This window comes from Sitophilus oryzae, unplaced genomic scaffold, assembly GCF_002938485.1.
Source record: "Sitophilus oryzae breed Bouriz unplaced genomic scaffold, Soryzae_2.0 scaffold_1390_pilon_pilon, whole genome shotgun sequence".
Lineage (NCBI taxonomy): Eukaryota > Metazoa > Arthropoda > Insecta > Coleoptera > Curculionidae > Sitophilus > Sitophilus oryzae.
The window spans coordinates 106,024-122,987 of record NW_022146049.1 but is presented as its reverse complement, the minus strand read 5'-3'; the positions used below and the strand labels follow the sequence as shown (position 1 = coordinate 122,987).

The 16,964-nt window shown below is 32.6% G+C and overlaps 2 protein-coding genes across 2 annotated transcripts; one reads left to right on the top strand and one right to left on the bottom strand.

Moving 5' to 3' along the window:
* Nucleotides 1-2,344: 2,344 nt before the first annotated feature.
* LOC115875599 (trypsin alpha-3-like) lies at nt 2,345-6,668 on the top strand. Its single transcript, XM_030891095.1, has 3 exons — nt 2,345-2,606; nt 2,663-2,918; nt 6,299-6,668. Exons 1-3 carry the CDS (start codon nt 2,345-2,347, stop codon nt 6,666-6,668), a joined length of 888 nt encoding a protein of 295 aa, XP_030746955.1.
* A 2,014-nt stretch (nt 6,669-8,682) lies between these two features.
* On the bottom strand, nt 8,683-16,920 carry LOC115875606 (group XIIA secretory phospholipase A2-like). The gene is made up of 3 exons (XM_030891105.1): nt 16,594-16,920; nt 11,996-12,238; nt 8,683-9,683 (listed from the first exon to the last, which is right to left on the bottom strand). The coding sequence occupies exons 1-3, from the start codon at nt 16,823-16,825 to the stop codon at nt 9,520-9,522; spliced, it is 639 nt and encodes a 212-aa protein (XP_030746965.1). The 5' UTR covers nt 16,826-16,920; the 3' UTR covers nt 8,683-9,519.
* Nucleotides 16,921-16,964: the final 44 nt, after the last annotated feature.

Genomic DNA, 16,964 nt, shown 5'->3' with positions numbered 1-16,964 from the left:
AGAATCCACTCCATCCATCCACAGAATCAAATCCCTCTAGTGGCAATGGGCAGGGCACGAGGAATTAAGAGACCTAGAGATGCGACCATGATATTAGGAAATTACCAGGTATAACTTGAGCCCGCATGCCAACAATAAACAACAATGAACCCAACTACAGAGTATTTACATGTGAGGGAGGCTACACGATAATTGGGAATAGTTGAATAGGCTGATGACCTCCATTAGAGGCTTTAGTGCAATATCATTATTATAGTAGAACACAAATATTTATTTAAATATTTTCTATTTTCAAATTTATGTAATTTTAATTATAGAAAAAACATTTATTTTGTATTCATTTATTCTTTCCCTTCCTTGTCAGGTGCTGGAGGAATTTCCTCTAGCACTTTAGCTCGGTCTAAGAAGCATCTCATTGTCTTGTCCCTGGCTGTAGTGTCATGGCCAGGCAATTGCACCAAGATAAAACGATGCCGGACGGGGCTACCCCTGTCCGTCATACCAGGCATGCTCTACTGACTGTGGTCATGTCTCGCGGGTAGAGGGTGTGAGGAGGTCTTGGTCAGGGGGGCGGTTAGGAGGGGCGACTGACACTTGCTTGGGATCATCCTCCACACGTGGCACACAAGCTACCACCTTCTCCAGCAAGGGTCGGGAGCCTACCTCTCTAGACCTAATAAGCGACATAAGCTACCATTTCGTCTACCCGGCCTGGGTCAACCAGGCGGGTTGGACGATCCTCTGGGAGTAGGTAGGTCTTAGTGGAGCAGAAGCAGGAGATACCTCCGACTGCTCCACGAAGAACTTGCTCCAGAGGAAGCAAAAGCGAAAACACTCCTCCGAAAAGGGGGGAGTAAAGAAACCAAGAAACAACCTGACTCATCTCCATCCATCCCTCCGACAGGAAGAGAAAGAAGCCAGGATGGAAAGCCGTCCAACACCGGGAGGCAAGCAGGGACGTATGACCAGCTTTGCCGCTATTGCTGGACAAGTGAAAATGGCGGTGCTGCCAAAGGATTTTCCAGAGGTTGCTCTGACCACCGACCAGCAAACCCCTCTAGAAGAGGCTATACTGGACGATCGGAACACAACGATCTACAAAATCTGGGTCAGCTGCGTTTTGCGGGGATACACTTTCGGGTGGGCATGATCCTCATAGATTGTGTATCTCAAGAATCGGTCAATTGGTTGGTGGAAATCGCACCTAAGCTTAAAAATTGGCAAGAGCCGGAACTGGTTGAAGGGAGAAAACATCCCTAAAGGGGCGGCTGCGGCTATAACGGTATTTCTACCGAGGAGCAAAGGGAAAGACACCACCTACCTGCTGAGCCTTATCCAAGGTCAGAACTCAAGTCATCAACTCGAGAGAGGAGGGTCATGGTCAGGTCCTCACAATAGGAATTGACCTCAAATCCAAGGAGGCAATAGAGAAAGAGGGACATATCCTCTATTATAGATACGGGACAACACCGGTATCAGGTCTAAGGAGAGACTAAGTTAAAGAGGTGGAGAAACTGGAGACAGATCCTCCAGCCACCAACCCACGGGTTCCTCAGCCGGAGGCAAGCTCCTCGACTGTGAAGACCGGCACGGAGGGCCAAACTCCAACCGTGGAAGGGTGTGTACCTTCGGAGGAAGAACTATTGTCAGATGAGGATGGGAAATACCCTGTCCCCTCTACAACAGGGGTATGATGGGTTATAGATTGTATGATGACTCTAGGAAGGGTGGCACAATAGATCTTTAAGGTCGCAGTGATTAACTCCCCCTCTTACTCATTCTACATTCTACATATATTCATATATTCATACCATACGATTGGAATAAAGCTGTCAAAGACAGCTGAGGAATGACAATCGATGACATTTTTGACGTGGTCAAGCCCTAAACATCATTTACTTGGTGCGTACGCTTCTTTCATTTTTAATGGCGCTTACTGCCAGATGGCCTTAAGAAGGTTGTAGGTAATTTATTTATGTGTTAAGTAAGTTTTTAAATGGTGTAGTTTATAATTCGGGAATTTTTTTTTGGAAATAGATTTGTCTGGAAACTTTCTATTCTTTTTTATTTTTTTTTACAATTAGTGTTAATTGTCATTCTCTAGCCGTCTTTGACGCCGGTTTTTCGATCATATGGTACAATTTACTCATTATCCCCACAGAAATATAAACCAATAATTTATCAACGTGCATGATTTTGAAATGAGATATCTGGAAATATGTTTTAAAACACGCATCTAGTTAGAGTTCATCAAACTCCAATTATTTCGAAAGAAAAAATAGAAACTATTACCTGCCACAATATATGGACAGTTTACATTTTGTTGTCACCTCAGCCCCACACGATGGGTGACGGAATATCTGCCGTGGCTTGTTTCTCTATGACGACATTACTAGTTGTGTCTTTAGCAAATTTAATTTTGCTCGTTTTCATGATTATGGAATCTAGAAAAAAGTGCGGTGAAGATTTTAATGACAGAATCTTTAAATCCAGCGCTTTACAAAGCAAATTCTCCTCATTGGTTGACGCAAAGAACCACAGGGAAACTCCTAAATTCATGGCAGCACTGGTACTTTTGAAATCTGGTACCATGGTCCTTATTTGTGGTGAGAAAAAAAAAATTAATTTTCTATTCTATACATTAATAAATTGAATATTTCAGGTACAGTAATAATCAGTAGATTCTGGGTTTTAACGTCAGCAAGGTGTTGCGAAACAGTAAAAATTTATCCGTTTGAGCGATTAAAAATTGTCAGTAATGCTGACAATTGGAAGAAAGGAAAATCTCACTCCGTAGAGAATTTGATGCGCCATGCGAATTTCAGTTTGAAAAGTTTCTCGCATGACGTTTGTCTCATTAAAGTTGGATCGCCATTTAAAGAGATTTATGAAACTCCAGGAACTTTAGCCAGTTTTAGGTAAGATATGTATAAAATTTCCTTTTCGGTCAGAAAGAATTGTCGGTCAGATCATGAAAGTTCGCAGTTCTTTTAGATTCTATGATAAACAACTTATTGTTAATAAGAGACTGGCACAAGAACATAGAGCAATAATGATATTGTTATACTAACTATAGACCTGATAGTCATACTAAAAATAAAAATACAATAAAGGATATAAGTTGGGAAACAAGTACAAACAACATTGAGCAATAACAATCTGGCAAATTTATGACAAATAAGTCTTCCAACAACGTCGAGAGAAATGAGCCAAAAAGATCTGCTTGCTTAAGGTGTATTTTTCAACGAGTCAAGTGAATTAATCACTCTGTGGCGCTTTTTTACCTTCTCGTCCTCCAATTTCTCTGTTTTTATTTTGAAACCCTAATTAAATACCATATTTGCTGCATCATCTCAGTCGAGATGCATATACAGGGTCGCTTTTATGTATGGAAACGGTCGATTTTTAGGAAAAATATAGGAGGTACCGCAAAAAGTTAAATACAAAAGTTATAGGATTTTTAGATATCTATCAGCGAGTAATAAATTTGAGTATACAGGGTAGTTCATACAGTCATAGCACATCAAAGTTTCATTTTTTTAAATAGAACCTACTGTATATTATTACATATTTCAATTCTTCCTTCAATTCTAAGTAAAAATCGAAATACACACAATGTACCTACCTCAAAGCAACCGTTTCCGAGTTATTGACTTTTGAAAATATCACTTAAACAATTCGATTTAATTAATTTCGATGTGTGTGGTTTGATTTAATGATGCCATTCTGCCGAAACTTTGTTACTGTTGTAATGGGTTTTTAAATTCCTGTTAGTTACTAGTAAATTTAAGTATACAGGGTCGGTCATAAAGTTGTGTCACATCAAACTTTATTTTTTTTAAAGAAATCCCTGTATATTATTGCATATTTCAATTCTTCCTTCAATTTTAAACAATAATCGTAAAACACAATGTACATAAATTAAAGAATTGAAATGTTAAACGAAAATTTTTTAATTTCCAGACTTGCCATACTCTCATTTTATGCATTACATCTATAAATGCTAACTTGAGAACTAATGTTAAATATTATTAACTATCACAGTTTCAGCAAAATAGCATCGTTAAATGAAACTGAACATATCGAAATTAATTAAATCAAATTGTTTAAGTGATATTATTTTCAAAAGTCAATAACTCGGGAGCGGTTGTTATGAGGCGTACATTGTGTGTATTTCGATTTTTGCTTAGAATTGAAGGAAGAACCGAAATATTAAATAATATACAGGGGGTAACAATTAAAAAAATGACACTTTGATGTGCCACGACTTTATGGCCGACCCTGTATACTTAAATATATTACCCGCTAATAGATATTTATAAACCCTATAACTTTTATATTTAACTTTTTGCGATACCTCCTATATTTTACCTAATAATCGACCATTTCCATACATAAAAGCGACCCTATAGCCTGTAGGTATACAGGGTTGTTCACCACATACGACACGGTGTATTGTAGCTAAACGATTAGATTTTTACAAATTGTAAGTTTTGGGTTCGTTGAAGGACTATTAGAGCTACAATTTAAAAATATTTTTACAAGATACAGAGTGTCTTGTAATGTATATCATTGCATTTTTAGTTTCTACGAATAAAATAAAGGTAAATTTGATTAAGGTTTATTACACTTAAACCTTACCGTTTTTGAAATATTTTCAATTTTGTAAAATTGCAGTATAAATTTTAAGGCTTCATTTCTCCGAGAGTATCAAAGTTTTTAATACTAAATATTTACTGAAGTTTATTTATTGATCAGTTATTGTGTTGCAATAATAAAAATTATATTACCTTATACAGAGTGTCTAAAAATTTATTTTAAATAATTACTAGCTTTAAACGGCTATAACTTGTTTAATTTAAATGGAATACCCTGTATATTTTATGACAGTCAGATGCACAATTTAATTGTCTATCAAATTGTATTATACCACTTTTTACCTATCCCTTCAAGTTTTCGTAGAAAATCTGGAATATTGACATTTTAGATTGTTTTTAAAACAACAAATTTAAAATGTACAGGCTAATAATATTATCGTTTTTAGTAAAACGATGATATTACTAGCCCATTTGACTGCAAAAAGAAAACTATTTAAATCTTTATAAAAGAGTATACCGTTAATTAAATATACCACCAGTATTTCCGCCCAAATACTAATTAATTACATACTTAATTGTGTTCATTAATAAATTATTCTAAATAAATGTGGATTTGAATCAGAAATCAATATAATAATAAGTTATAAAAATGAACATCTCTGTTGTTATAAATAAGCATTTGTCAAAAAATGAAATATCATTTTAAAAGTGTTTTAAGGGTAAGGTTTTTTTACCGCACTGTCTCACACACACTGTCACACATAAATAATTCAGTTTTTTAGTATTTGGAGCAATTATTATTAATCAACGCAAACAGCCAATTAATGTAGTTTGAATACTGGAATCATATTAATTGGTCCTCTTACAAATATTTAAACAGTTTTTTTTTATTCTTTAATGAAATAAACGAACTATATTGACAATATTTGTATCTGTGATCTTTAAAAATTTGGTACATTTTTAAAAATAATCTAAAATGTCAGTATTCCATGGGTATATTGATAAATGAGTTCTAAATTACAAGAAAATGCATTTTCTACGGAAGCTTGAAGAGATAGGTAAAAAATGGTATAATACAATTTGATAGACAATTAAATTGTGCATCTGATTCTCATAAAATATACAGGGTGTTCCATTTAAATTAAACAAGTTATTGCCGTTTAAAGCTAATAATTATTTGAAATAAATATTTAGACACTCTGTATAAGGTAGTAAAGTTTTTATTATTGCAACAAAATAACTCATCAATAAATAAACTTCAGTAAAACTTTAGTATTAAAAACTTTCATACCCTCGGAGAAAAGAAGCCTTAAAATTTATACTGCAATTTCACAAAATTGAAAATATTTCAAAAACGGTAAGGTTCAAGTGTAATAAAGTGTAATAAACCTTAATCAAATTTACCTTTATTTTAATCATATAAACTAAAAATGTAATAATATACAGGGTATTCCATTTAAAAAAATACAACTTTGATATTTTTTATTTATTTGGGACACTCTGTATCTTGTAAAAATATTTTTAAATTGTAGCTCTAATAGTCCTTCAACGAACCCAAAACTTACAATTTGTAAAAATCTAATCGTTCAGCTACAATATTCCGTGTCGTATGTGGTGAACAACCCTCTATAATGATTTTTTGCATGAAACATTTTTTTATAATAACTACAATAATTGTCTTCATCATTACTTATTTACAGATATGCATATCTTCAAGATACCTCAGCGACCACAATAGGTTGGATGACAGGAAAAACTCAAACAAGCAACAGATTATATTTCACCAATGTGAACTTAATATCGTTCCACCGTTGCCAAACGTTGATTAAAGATGAGAGAGTCGATGAATCGATGATTTGCGCTTACAATCTGGAGAATATCAACTGCAACTTCGATTCTGGCGGGTCGTTGGTCCAGAACAACGTTATCATTGGAATGGCATCATTCGAATCCCATTGTACCAACAGAAACAGTCCTAGAGTATTCACTAGAATTTCGTATTTTCAGAAATGGATACAATTGGTTGAAAATCAGAATGGTGTAAAAATTTATGCAAACTTTAAACCATAAATGTTAGTCGCTAATAGGACATAATTTATACTTTACACACTCATAATATATGTATAAGACTAATACATTTACTTTGCTGTATATAAAACTACAGATATTTTCATATGCGAGGTATACAGGGTGCTACAAATTCGAGGTACGAGCATTGGTAACTCGGTAACCGTAATAGATACGAACATGGTTAAATTGGGGCAAAGTTGCGCTTTGGGATGTTCACCAAGATGCCATCAAAAAAGTTTTAAAAATATCAACGATTGCTGAGTTTTTTAGAAAAAACGGATATTTTTGAAAATTAATTTTATTTTTTCCTGTCGTTACTATTTAGAAAATCAAAAAACTAATTACAAATTCTCATAGCCACTTTATTAGGGCTATCTGATAGTATTTTTAGATTTTCAAATCAGCTGATAATTTGTGAGATACAGAGGCCAACTTAATTTTGTTAAATACGGACCTGCATTTTTTACTTTAGATTTTGAAAGAACTCGCTTTCCTGAGTACAATGATATGCCACACTTAACTTTTTTTTTTTGTTTTGGAAATTTGGACACAATATATTTGTACTAATTTCAAGTCCGGCTCTGTTTTTTTTTAATATTTAATATAGTCATCGTTACAATATTGATAAGCTTTCAAACTTAACAGTGACGTGGGTTGAATACGGGAAATCAAACGCAATAAAAAAATAATATAAATAACATGTAATATAAACAATCAAATCATTTCCCCGGAAGATGGATTGGAAATGGTAGAGCAGTATAATGGCAAGCGAGGTTCCTGAACCGTCTGATGACGTCAAGTAATTCGACAGGTCCAAATTTTACAAAAAAGTGAAATCAACACATCTCGGCAGTTGCAATAAAGAGTACAAAATGCATTCGAAAGTATAAGAAGTTCTATTCAAAAGCTATAAATAAAATTGAACGAAAAATAAATTTGTGCAATAGGGAGATAAGGTAACCCTTTCGAACATGTAGACTATGTAAAGCTTTAGAAATGAATTTGTAGAAGTTAATTTATTCATAATAATTACGATAAATATTATGCAAATTATTAGATCGTACACTGAGAATTTCAAATTCACAATAAGAAAAATTATAAATAATATCTATAAATTGCTGATCTGGATATTATTTATTTGAATCTTTCAATTGACTCAATTTTCCTTATTCAATTTTAATTAGCACTGATCAATATTGTTGCGATGAATATAATTAGATTAAACAATTTAAAAAACAAAGTCGGACTTGAAATTTTTTTAAATAATAATTAAATAGTTTTGTTGCTGTTCCCGGTACCCAAAACAAAAAAAGTATAAAGCGTGGCATATCGTTGTACTCAGGAGACTGAGTTCTTTCAAAATCTGAAATGAAAAATGCAGGTCCGTATTTAAAAAAATTAAGTTGGCCTCTGTACCTCACAAATTATCAGCTAATTTAAAAATCTAAAAATACCATCAGATAGTCCTAATAAAGTGGCTATGAGAATGTGCAATTAGTTTTTTGATTTTCTAAAAAGTAACGACAGGAAAATATAAAATTAGTTTTCAAAAAAATCCGTTTTTTCCAGAAAACTCAGCAATCCTTGAAATTTTTAAAACTTTTTTGATGGCATCTTGGTGAACAGCCCAAGGCGCAACTTTACCCTAATTTAACCATCTTCGTATCTATTACGGTTTCCGAGATACCAATGCTCGTACCTCGAATTTGTAGCACCCTGTATAGAGTCAATAGATCTTAGTTTACTATAAAAATGAAAATTTTATGAAATTCCGTGTATCTCTAAAGTCAGTATCTAGAGTTTATCGAAGGATGTGAAATAGCTGTGCACCAATAAATTATTCTGCAGCTGCTTCAAGTACTGACTCCAGTTCTTCTAAATGTTTACTGAATCCACGGGATCAACCAAAGATTTTCTATTAAAGACTAGCTAGTAGTGCAATTTTTTTTTATTAAGAAATGCTTTTATACATTGATACCGATTTTATGTTCTTTAATCTTCATAATAAAACAATTAAAGAAATCAATAACTTTATTTACATATAATTAACAACACAATTATCATCAAAATCCACCAAAAAATACATAAATATCACACAAGTGGTAACTAAAAATACTACATATTCACCCAAATCGAGAAAAATGACACATCAAAAACCTATAAAGTATTTTCTATTTAAAGAATAAAGAATTGCTTGATGGTACAAAATAAATATGTTTGCTTTTAAACATTACTACTAGTTATTTAGACGTAATCAAGTAACATATACATTATATCTAATTTTTATTATGTCTTTACTTAATTGCCTTGCAAATTTATCATGAAATAAACTAAAACAAATTGGGTATAAGATTAACAGGTAATAAAACAAATCTAAACTAAAATGCAAATAAAAAAATTATAGTATTTTTTACCAATAAAATATATAACTGAACACAAAAATTTCTTAAAAATCTTAAAAAAGTAACAAAAATGGAAGACTATATTGAGCAAATCCCTGATCTCTGAGGTTTGGTGATTAAATGAAGAATTTTAAAAATAATTTATAAAAACAAATTAACATGCATTATTACTGATAAATAAATAAAAAATGGAATAAATGAGGTTACAATAGGCATGGATATGAATTTTTAATCCAAGTTTGACTGCAATTCCTTTAACACGCAGCCGTTACTGGCCCTGGTAAGCTTGAACGCACCATCTTTTAGTTGATAACAAATTAACTTATTCTCACTATGTCGAATTTTTCGAAAAAAAAAAAACTCTCGATGGGAAAAATTGTATGATTCTAATACTATACCTAACTACAAAACACAACACCAAAACAAAAATAAATCACGATAATTATTCTTTAAAGTTCTCCTCTATCTCCACCAGGTGTATATTTGCTGTTCTTTTTATCCTTCCAGCCTGGACTTGAGGGACAATAACAAGCTTTACTCTGTGCGTCAATATAAGCTTTACATCCTAAAGTCAGCGTACCGGTAAACAACATTTTTGCAGCACCTTTGCATGCTGAAATAACATAAATATCTAAATTAATTTTAATATTAATTAAAATAAGTCAGACGCATAGTGCTGAAAATCAGAAGCTAATCGAAGAGCTAAAAACAGAAAAGATATTGGGATTAACGTTAGAAGCAACAGCTAGAAGGCATAGTTTTATCCTTGAGTCCACTTCACTAGTCCGATAAAGTAGCAAATTAAGCGTTTGGCATTTAACGTTTTATTTAAAACTGGCTAGGTATTTTTACACAAATGAAGAAGGAAATTAAAGATATAGCATTATACTATATCCGTATTGTAGCACATTTTTAGAAAACTTCTTTATTTTTTAGATTTTGAAGGTCCAACATCAACAAAATATTCCTTACATTTGGACTAAATTTTCTCAAAAATAAAGACATAATTTAAAATTTCCTTACAATACGAAAATATATAGATTAAAGTTTTGTGATTACAGTGACCAGAGAGAAACTAATAATTAAAGTGAGAGGGCTTGTGGAATAGGGCATTTCGTAGACAAGTTTATTTTGTCACCGCGCATCCAGACGCGCATAGCGTTTAGGCGGTCAAAAAAGGAAGTTTTCAACTTTGCAAGTTAAACACTTGACAGGATTAATTAGATTGTCAGTATCTTTTTCTATTTCTTAGTTCTAGAAGGAGATAACTAAAATCTGTTGATAATCGGAGCAAATCGGAGTAATAAATTGTTTTTAACTGAATGTGCCTATTCTTTTAGCTTGTCAGAAGAGAAGATTATTGTCATTATTGATTATTTCAGATTCCACGATTATTCAGCATTTTTGTAATTTTTGTTTTGTGGTTGAGACCCAGACAAAACGTTTCCTTTAAAGGTAAGTTTTATCTCAGTAATTATTTTAACAACCTAATAGTAATAGTGAGTGCACATAATAATCGTACATTGCTAATTTAATTTTTTTAATTTAAAACATCACATTCTTTTCTGATACCTATGGAACGACTAGGTATTATACCTAGTATTATTTCCAGTAATACAAATTATTTTCTTCAACTGCTAGGTTCTTGTAAGACTATCAAAAACATTGAATACCTACGGGATACCTACTGATACTCTGTGCGAACTCCCAACCGTGCTTCCCTGTTCACTCCCAACCAAGTTAGATAAAAAAAGATACTGAAGATTGCAGCCTTGAGTTGGAGTATGGCAAGGAATATGGAGTTAAATAAATTATTATGTTCCTACACAGTATTTTATTTATAGGTTTTAATGCTTTAAAGTCTAATTATAAATTTTCGTTGTCAACAAAATAATCTAAAAAAACTACGAAGATTTCTTATTATAAACTTGAAAGATTAAGATTCGGTTCAAATATACAAATTTTAAATTTTTGGCGCCAGTATATAGTATGAATGCAACCTACTATATCGATAATGCGCTCATAGTTCGGGTTAGACGCCAAAGGCCGCACCACTAACACAGTCTTCAAAAATTAACGTTGATCGGTCTCTCTCACTTTAGTTATTAGTGTTCTCTCTGACAGTGACATATAATCATTGGCGTAACTACAGGGGTGCCAGGGTGAGCCGCCCCCCCCCCAGGTACTGCTGGGCACCCTCCAGAGAAATCTTGAATTTTATTACTTTTGGCTACATATTACTTTTTATTTGCTTGTGATGTAGTAAAAATGACGTTTTCTAGTTTTGTTTAGTTATTATTATTTTGTTGTATTCAAAAAATGTGTTAATTTTTTTTTCAAAAAATTTGTAGGTAAGTACGTATGTAATGTATTTAAGTAATCTACGGGAACACGGTTTGATAACCAAGTCTATGAAATTTATTGATAGAAAAATTCATGTAAACGTTTTATTCAAAAAAATGTGTTTTTTAAAATTAATTTTCATTTTTAAAAAAACAAAAGACCTAGGCCCCCCTGGGCTCAACCCCAGGCACCCCCAGGCCCACCCCAGGATAAATTGCTAGTTACGCTAATGCATATAATTTATATGGTTTTGTAACAAATTGCTAGCTATTTTATGGAAAATGCTGAAGCTCTGCAAACCTTAATCAAGCCTTAATCAAAGCACGTGTATTTGGAATTTTGGGTGTGGCTTAACACGACAGGATCGGGCTAAGCCTTAGGCAGATTTCTAAAATATAATATATATTTCCTTCGGCCACACACCCGCTTTACCCGACCCGAACAGTACAGCGTAACAGACTCTTAACAACAAGAAATAAAACATAGTTTAGACATAAAATACAATATACAGGATTAATAAATAAGCAAAATTTTATGGCACAAAAAATAGACTTCTTCAACAAACAATAACGCTTTTATTACCTTTTGTCATTGTTTGGCCTCCAACATTTTCTGCATAAGCATCACAATGCTTGTAGAGGCATCGTTTAAAATCCACATCGCAGACTTCCTTATCTTTGTTGCACGTGTCGTAGCATATGTCGTGTGCATTACAGCATTTTTCCATGGCCCCGAATGGTAAATAATCGCTGTTGATCTTGACACCTAATGCTCCGCAGCCATTGGCACTAGGTACATGATTTCGATTTGGTTTTGGAACGGCTCCTAAATTGAATCGTGTTTCGTTAATATTTCTATGATTTTAAATATCTTGGGACTAGAGGAGAGTCGAATTCTGTTATCAAATTGCTCTACCCTCACGACGCCACTGGAAAATGTTGTTATTTGCAAAATGTGTTGTTATGTTTTTACACGTATTAAGCCCTCTTCTCAGAACAGCGACTGTCGCCAGCGACACGACGCGACGTTGTTCTGAGAACGGGGCTTTAAACTCCAAGGTCGCGGCTCGTGACGCCAACAAAGTAAGGTATACTACGCATAGAAAATATAAAGGGTTAAGGTACGATAGATATGTATAGTTTATATTGGCCATTGACCCAGTGGCGTAGCTACCTAGGGGCTAGGCGGGGCAGTGCCCCGGGGCCCTCAAGCTCAGGGGCCCTCGAATCCTTACCAGAAATCTCGATCGAACTGAACTTTTGGAAATTTCTCCCATTTTCAAAATAAATATGACAGGTTGCAACCTCACTTTAATCGTGACAACTCAGTTGAGAGAAATTCAAAAGTTATTCCTAGGGAATTCCCCTAAATTCTTTCTGTAGGTTTGGCAGTGTTGTCAATTATTGCAGTGCTGTCAAGTGCGTTTTATTATTCATCGATGTGCGTTTTATTGTGAATTCGAGTTAATATTTTTTTTTCGAGAACGGTTAAAAAATTAATGCTGTATCAGGAGTAAGTAAATCAATAAACTTTATTGTACTGGTTAATATAGTGGTTCAATTTTATTTGATTTTACCACTCATATTGATGTCCGTTAAGTTAATAAATCGTGTCAAATCTATAGATTTCGGCTACAGCTCATTGTATAACGCGAAATATCGTGAAAAAATGCAAGTCACCTGCAATATTATCAAAGCATTATCAGAAATAATTCTAAAGAGTCCTGATAAAGATGAGCGTAGTGTAGCAGAGAGTATTAGAACAAAAATGCTAAATTTCGAGTTTGTGTTGCTTTGCGAATTCATGCACAGTGTATTGAACGACATCAATTATGCATCCAAAACTTTACAAAAATGCGACATCAATTTGGGCGAAGCGAGTAAAGTTTTAGCAGATACCAAAGCAAAGTAAATTTATAGAAATTATTTCGAACTATTCAAGTGCAAAGCCAGTGAAACTGCAAGAAAATATAGTATTGATACCCATTTTCAAGAAAAAAGGCACAGAAAAGTTAAAAAACATTTTGATGAATTAGCGCTGATCACCGATTTCCAAACCGAGAAAAAATATTTAAAATTGACATTTTCAATAATGTACTAGACACAATAATATCTCAACTATATACACGTTTTATTGGTATGAGTGCAGTCTGTCATATATTCGATTTTCTAATACCAACATTTTTATTACATGTTGATGAAGCAACTTTATTACAAAAGTGTGACGAATTCCACAGAAAATGTTCAGATATAATAGGCTCTAGTTTTTCACTTCAATTTACTAATATTTACCACATAGTTTTACCTCAACTAACTCAAGCATGGACTGTTCACCAATTTTGAAAGGAAATATTGAGCAAATATGGAGTGCTGGAATGCGACCTAACACCTAACAGACGTATTTACAGCAATGTTATTATTCTTTACAATTCCTGTCACTTGTGCAGCAGTTGAAAGGTTATTTAGCAAGTTAAAAATAATAAAAAATTATTTAAGAAATAATATGGGCCAAACTCGACTCCGATATTTATCGCTAATAGCAATTGAAAACAAAACCGCATCAAGCCTGGATTTAAACGAAGTCATTGATACTTTTGCGAAAACTAAAGCTGGGGAAAAATTATAAATATAATTGTTATTTAGTCAATTGATAGGCCCAATCTTTATATAATAAACCCTTGAATCTTCTCTGTTTCGTTTTATTAGCCAAACCTACACCAAGTATTAATTGTAATTTATGTTGTTAATGTTTAATATTTTTATTACCTGTCCTGCAGTGCACAAAAAAGAGCTTAAGTAGCTTAGTATTTTTAAAGTATTTGTATATTTCATATTTATTTGATAAAACCTAATCAGTCAACCTAAACCAATAGCAGTGGGGCCCCATTTTTTAATTTGCCCCAGGGCATTTGGTTACCTAGCTACGCCACTGCATTGACCGCGTCATTCATAAAAGGATTTGTAAGGTAGGCAATTTTATATACACTTACACAAACGACAAACGATATAAAAAGTGGCGTTTTTTGCCTTTGCCTAGAAACCAGCGTGTCATTATTGTAATTTGTAATATTGAATCTTCATAAACATATAGCGTTTAGTTTGTAAAATCGTGCCGTTAAAAGAAAACAATAATTGCCTAAATTTCGAAAAACGTTTAGAGAAAGAATTAATTTAAAATATAAAAAAATGTAAAATAAAACTTTTAGAAATGTGTGTATATGTATTTATATTTTTGTGACATTATTATTCAAGTGTCTTTTAAATAGGTACTACCGTGGAAAAGAAAGATTTCATTTTAACATAATTTGTATTTATTTTTAGATTTATTTTCCTTTGACTAAACGTACAAGTACCTTGTAAGAAACAAATTAAATTTGGTCGCGTCTTAAAAAAAATCGACGCAGTAATTTTAGATATTGACCTCCCTACAATAATAACCACGAACCGCCACTGAAATGTAAGAACATTATTTTCTATACGGGTGAGTCTTAAATATCTGCAAATATTTTAGGGGTAGTATATTTCGAAACCTAGAAACACGATTATGAGATTTTTTTCGCAAAAAAAAAATTTTAAATTTGGAATTTTTAGAAAAAATTTTGGATTTTTTTTAGTTAAAAAACATAATTTCTTTATAATATAGCAACATACGTAGTAAATTAAATCTACAATAAAGAAACCCCAGAACAGATCCAGTGGTTCTCAAAATTTAAGCAAAAAAGTAATTTTTTGAAAATTTTCAAAGTAAAATAACTCGGTTATTTAGAAAAACGGTAAATCGAAAATATATTTCCTTTGTCGAGATCTACCAGCCCTGAAAATATTTGCACTTATTTAAGACTCACTCTGTATATTTTACATATTCTCACGAAGTATCCGTTCTTTAACCCTGTATAAACCGTGAATTTCGGCAACGTAATAAATTTAGAGTTTTAAACCCCCGCTGCCACGTCGCTGGTTTAATTAAATTATGCACTTATATGTAGCCACATTTTGTAGGTAATTTTATAAGCAATAACTTTGATAACTATCAATTTTTTAATAAAGTTGGGCATGTCAGAGATATTTAGCAAAAACTGAAAAATTGTGCCTTTAGAATTCCTTAAACTGTGCTTTAGAGGTGGTTTTGGAGTAGTTTGCACGGTTAGGAGGGATGGAGACTTTTAATATGTTAATTTGGACCACAATGGCTAACTATAAAAAATAATAATGTAGCAACAGAAATTCAGCTTTACGGGATTTTGTTCCACGTTCTTACGGGATTTTGTACGTCTTTAAAAATGTCGTCGTAATTCAAATTTTATTTAGTATAAATTATAAATTTACGTTAGAATTTTCTACAAAGAACAGATTATTTTCTTGTCATTATGGCGAAGGTGCCTGTTAAATAATTTAAAATAATATGATCAACCCTCCTATAATTCCACATCCATTTTATAATAGGTATATTTTGTAATAGCTGTAATAGGTATAATATTCTATAAGGTGAAAGTTCTGTAATATGTAAGATAAATCTGCTGATATTATGCACCAAAATTATCTGTGAACTGAAATTTAATTCTAAATTCTTAACAATCACAAAATAAATTAAGTTTGCATTATCATTATAGAAGATAATGTAGGTATGATATTCTACAAATATGTGGAATATGTAGAGTACTGAGATAAAAAGATAGTAGGTATTTGCTATCTCTAGTCTGTGTATTTGAACAATTTTAAGGCATTTTTATAAATATTATTAGAACACAAAATATACATATGTACACATTGCAGCTGCATGTTTTTTAACTTGTTCAACGCATCAGATAAGGGGTTGTCCCTTGGTTGTCCCTTATGGTTGTCCCCTAGAAGGAATTATAAAAGGTTTTTTCATAACACCGGCAGTATATCTGCAACTACGTCATATCATGACTATTCATTTTTTAATTACTCAGTTTATGAAACCCATACATGAAACTTACATAGTGGTCTCATATTTCTATCATTTTCTAGTTTCATTAATGTAAGAAAGAGAGAAATAATGACTGATAACAGACAACAGACAGTTTTATATCTGGTATAATTAATTAGTTACTCTGAATTAATTACCAATTACCAACTCATTGAAGTGAATCACAGAGTCAAGGTTATTATTATTTTTTTAAATTGAATACGAAAAAATCTAAGAATATAATGCTTTACCTGTTGGACACTTAAAAATACAATCTTCTTCGACTGCTGCATCAAAAATATCGTGCACATTTTTAAAGTTTTGAGCCACTTTCACAATATTTTTTAATACATCTCCGAAAACGGTTTCAGCTGATAAAATCGCATCTCTCAAAGTTCCTAGAACTCCAGACCCATAACCAGAATAAACATATCCAAGAAAGGTTAACAAATAAATAGCGACTTTTCCATAAGGAATATTCATTTTCCACTTGGATTTTATTTATTTTATGAAATTTTTAGGTTAGGTGAAGCAAGACTTCTGTCATTTATATCTTTATATTCATTTTTTTTAATTACGTGTAAATGTCGTATGATTACGTGTTGCTAATTTATTAGTCAGA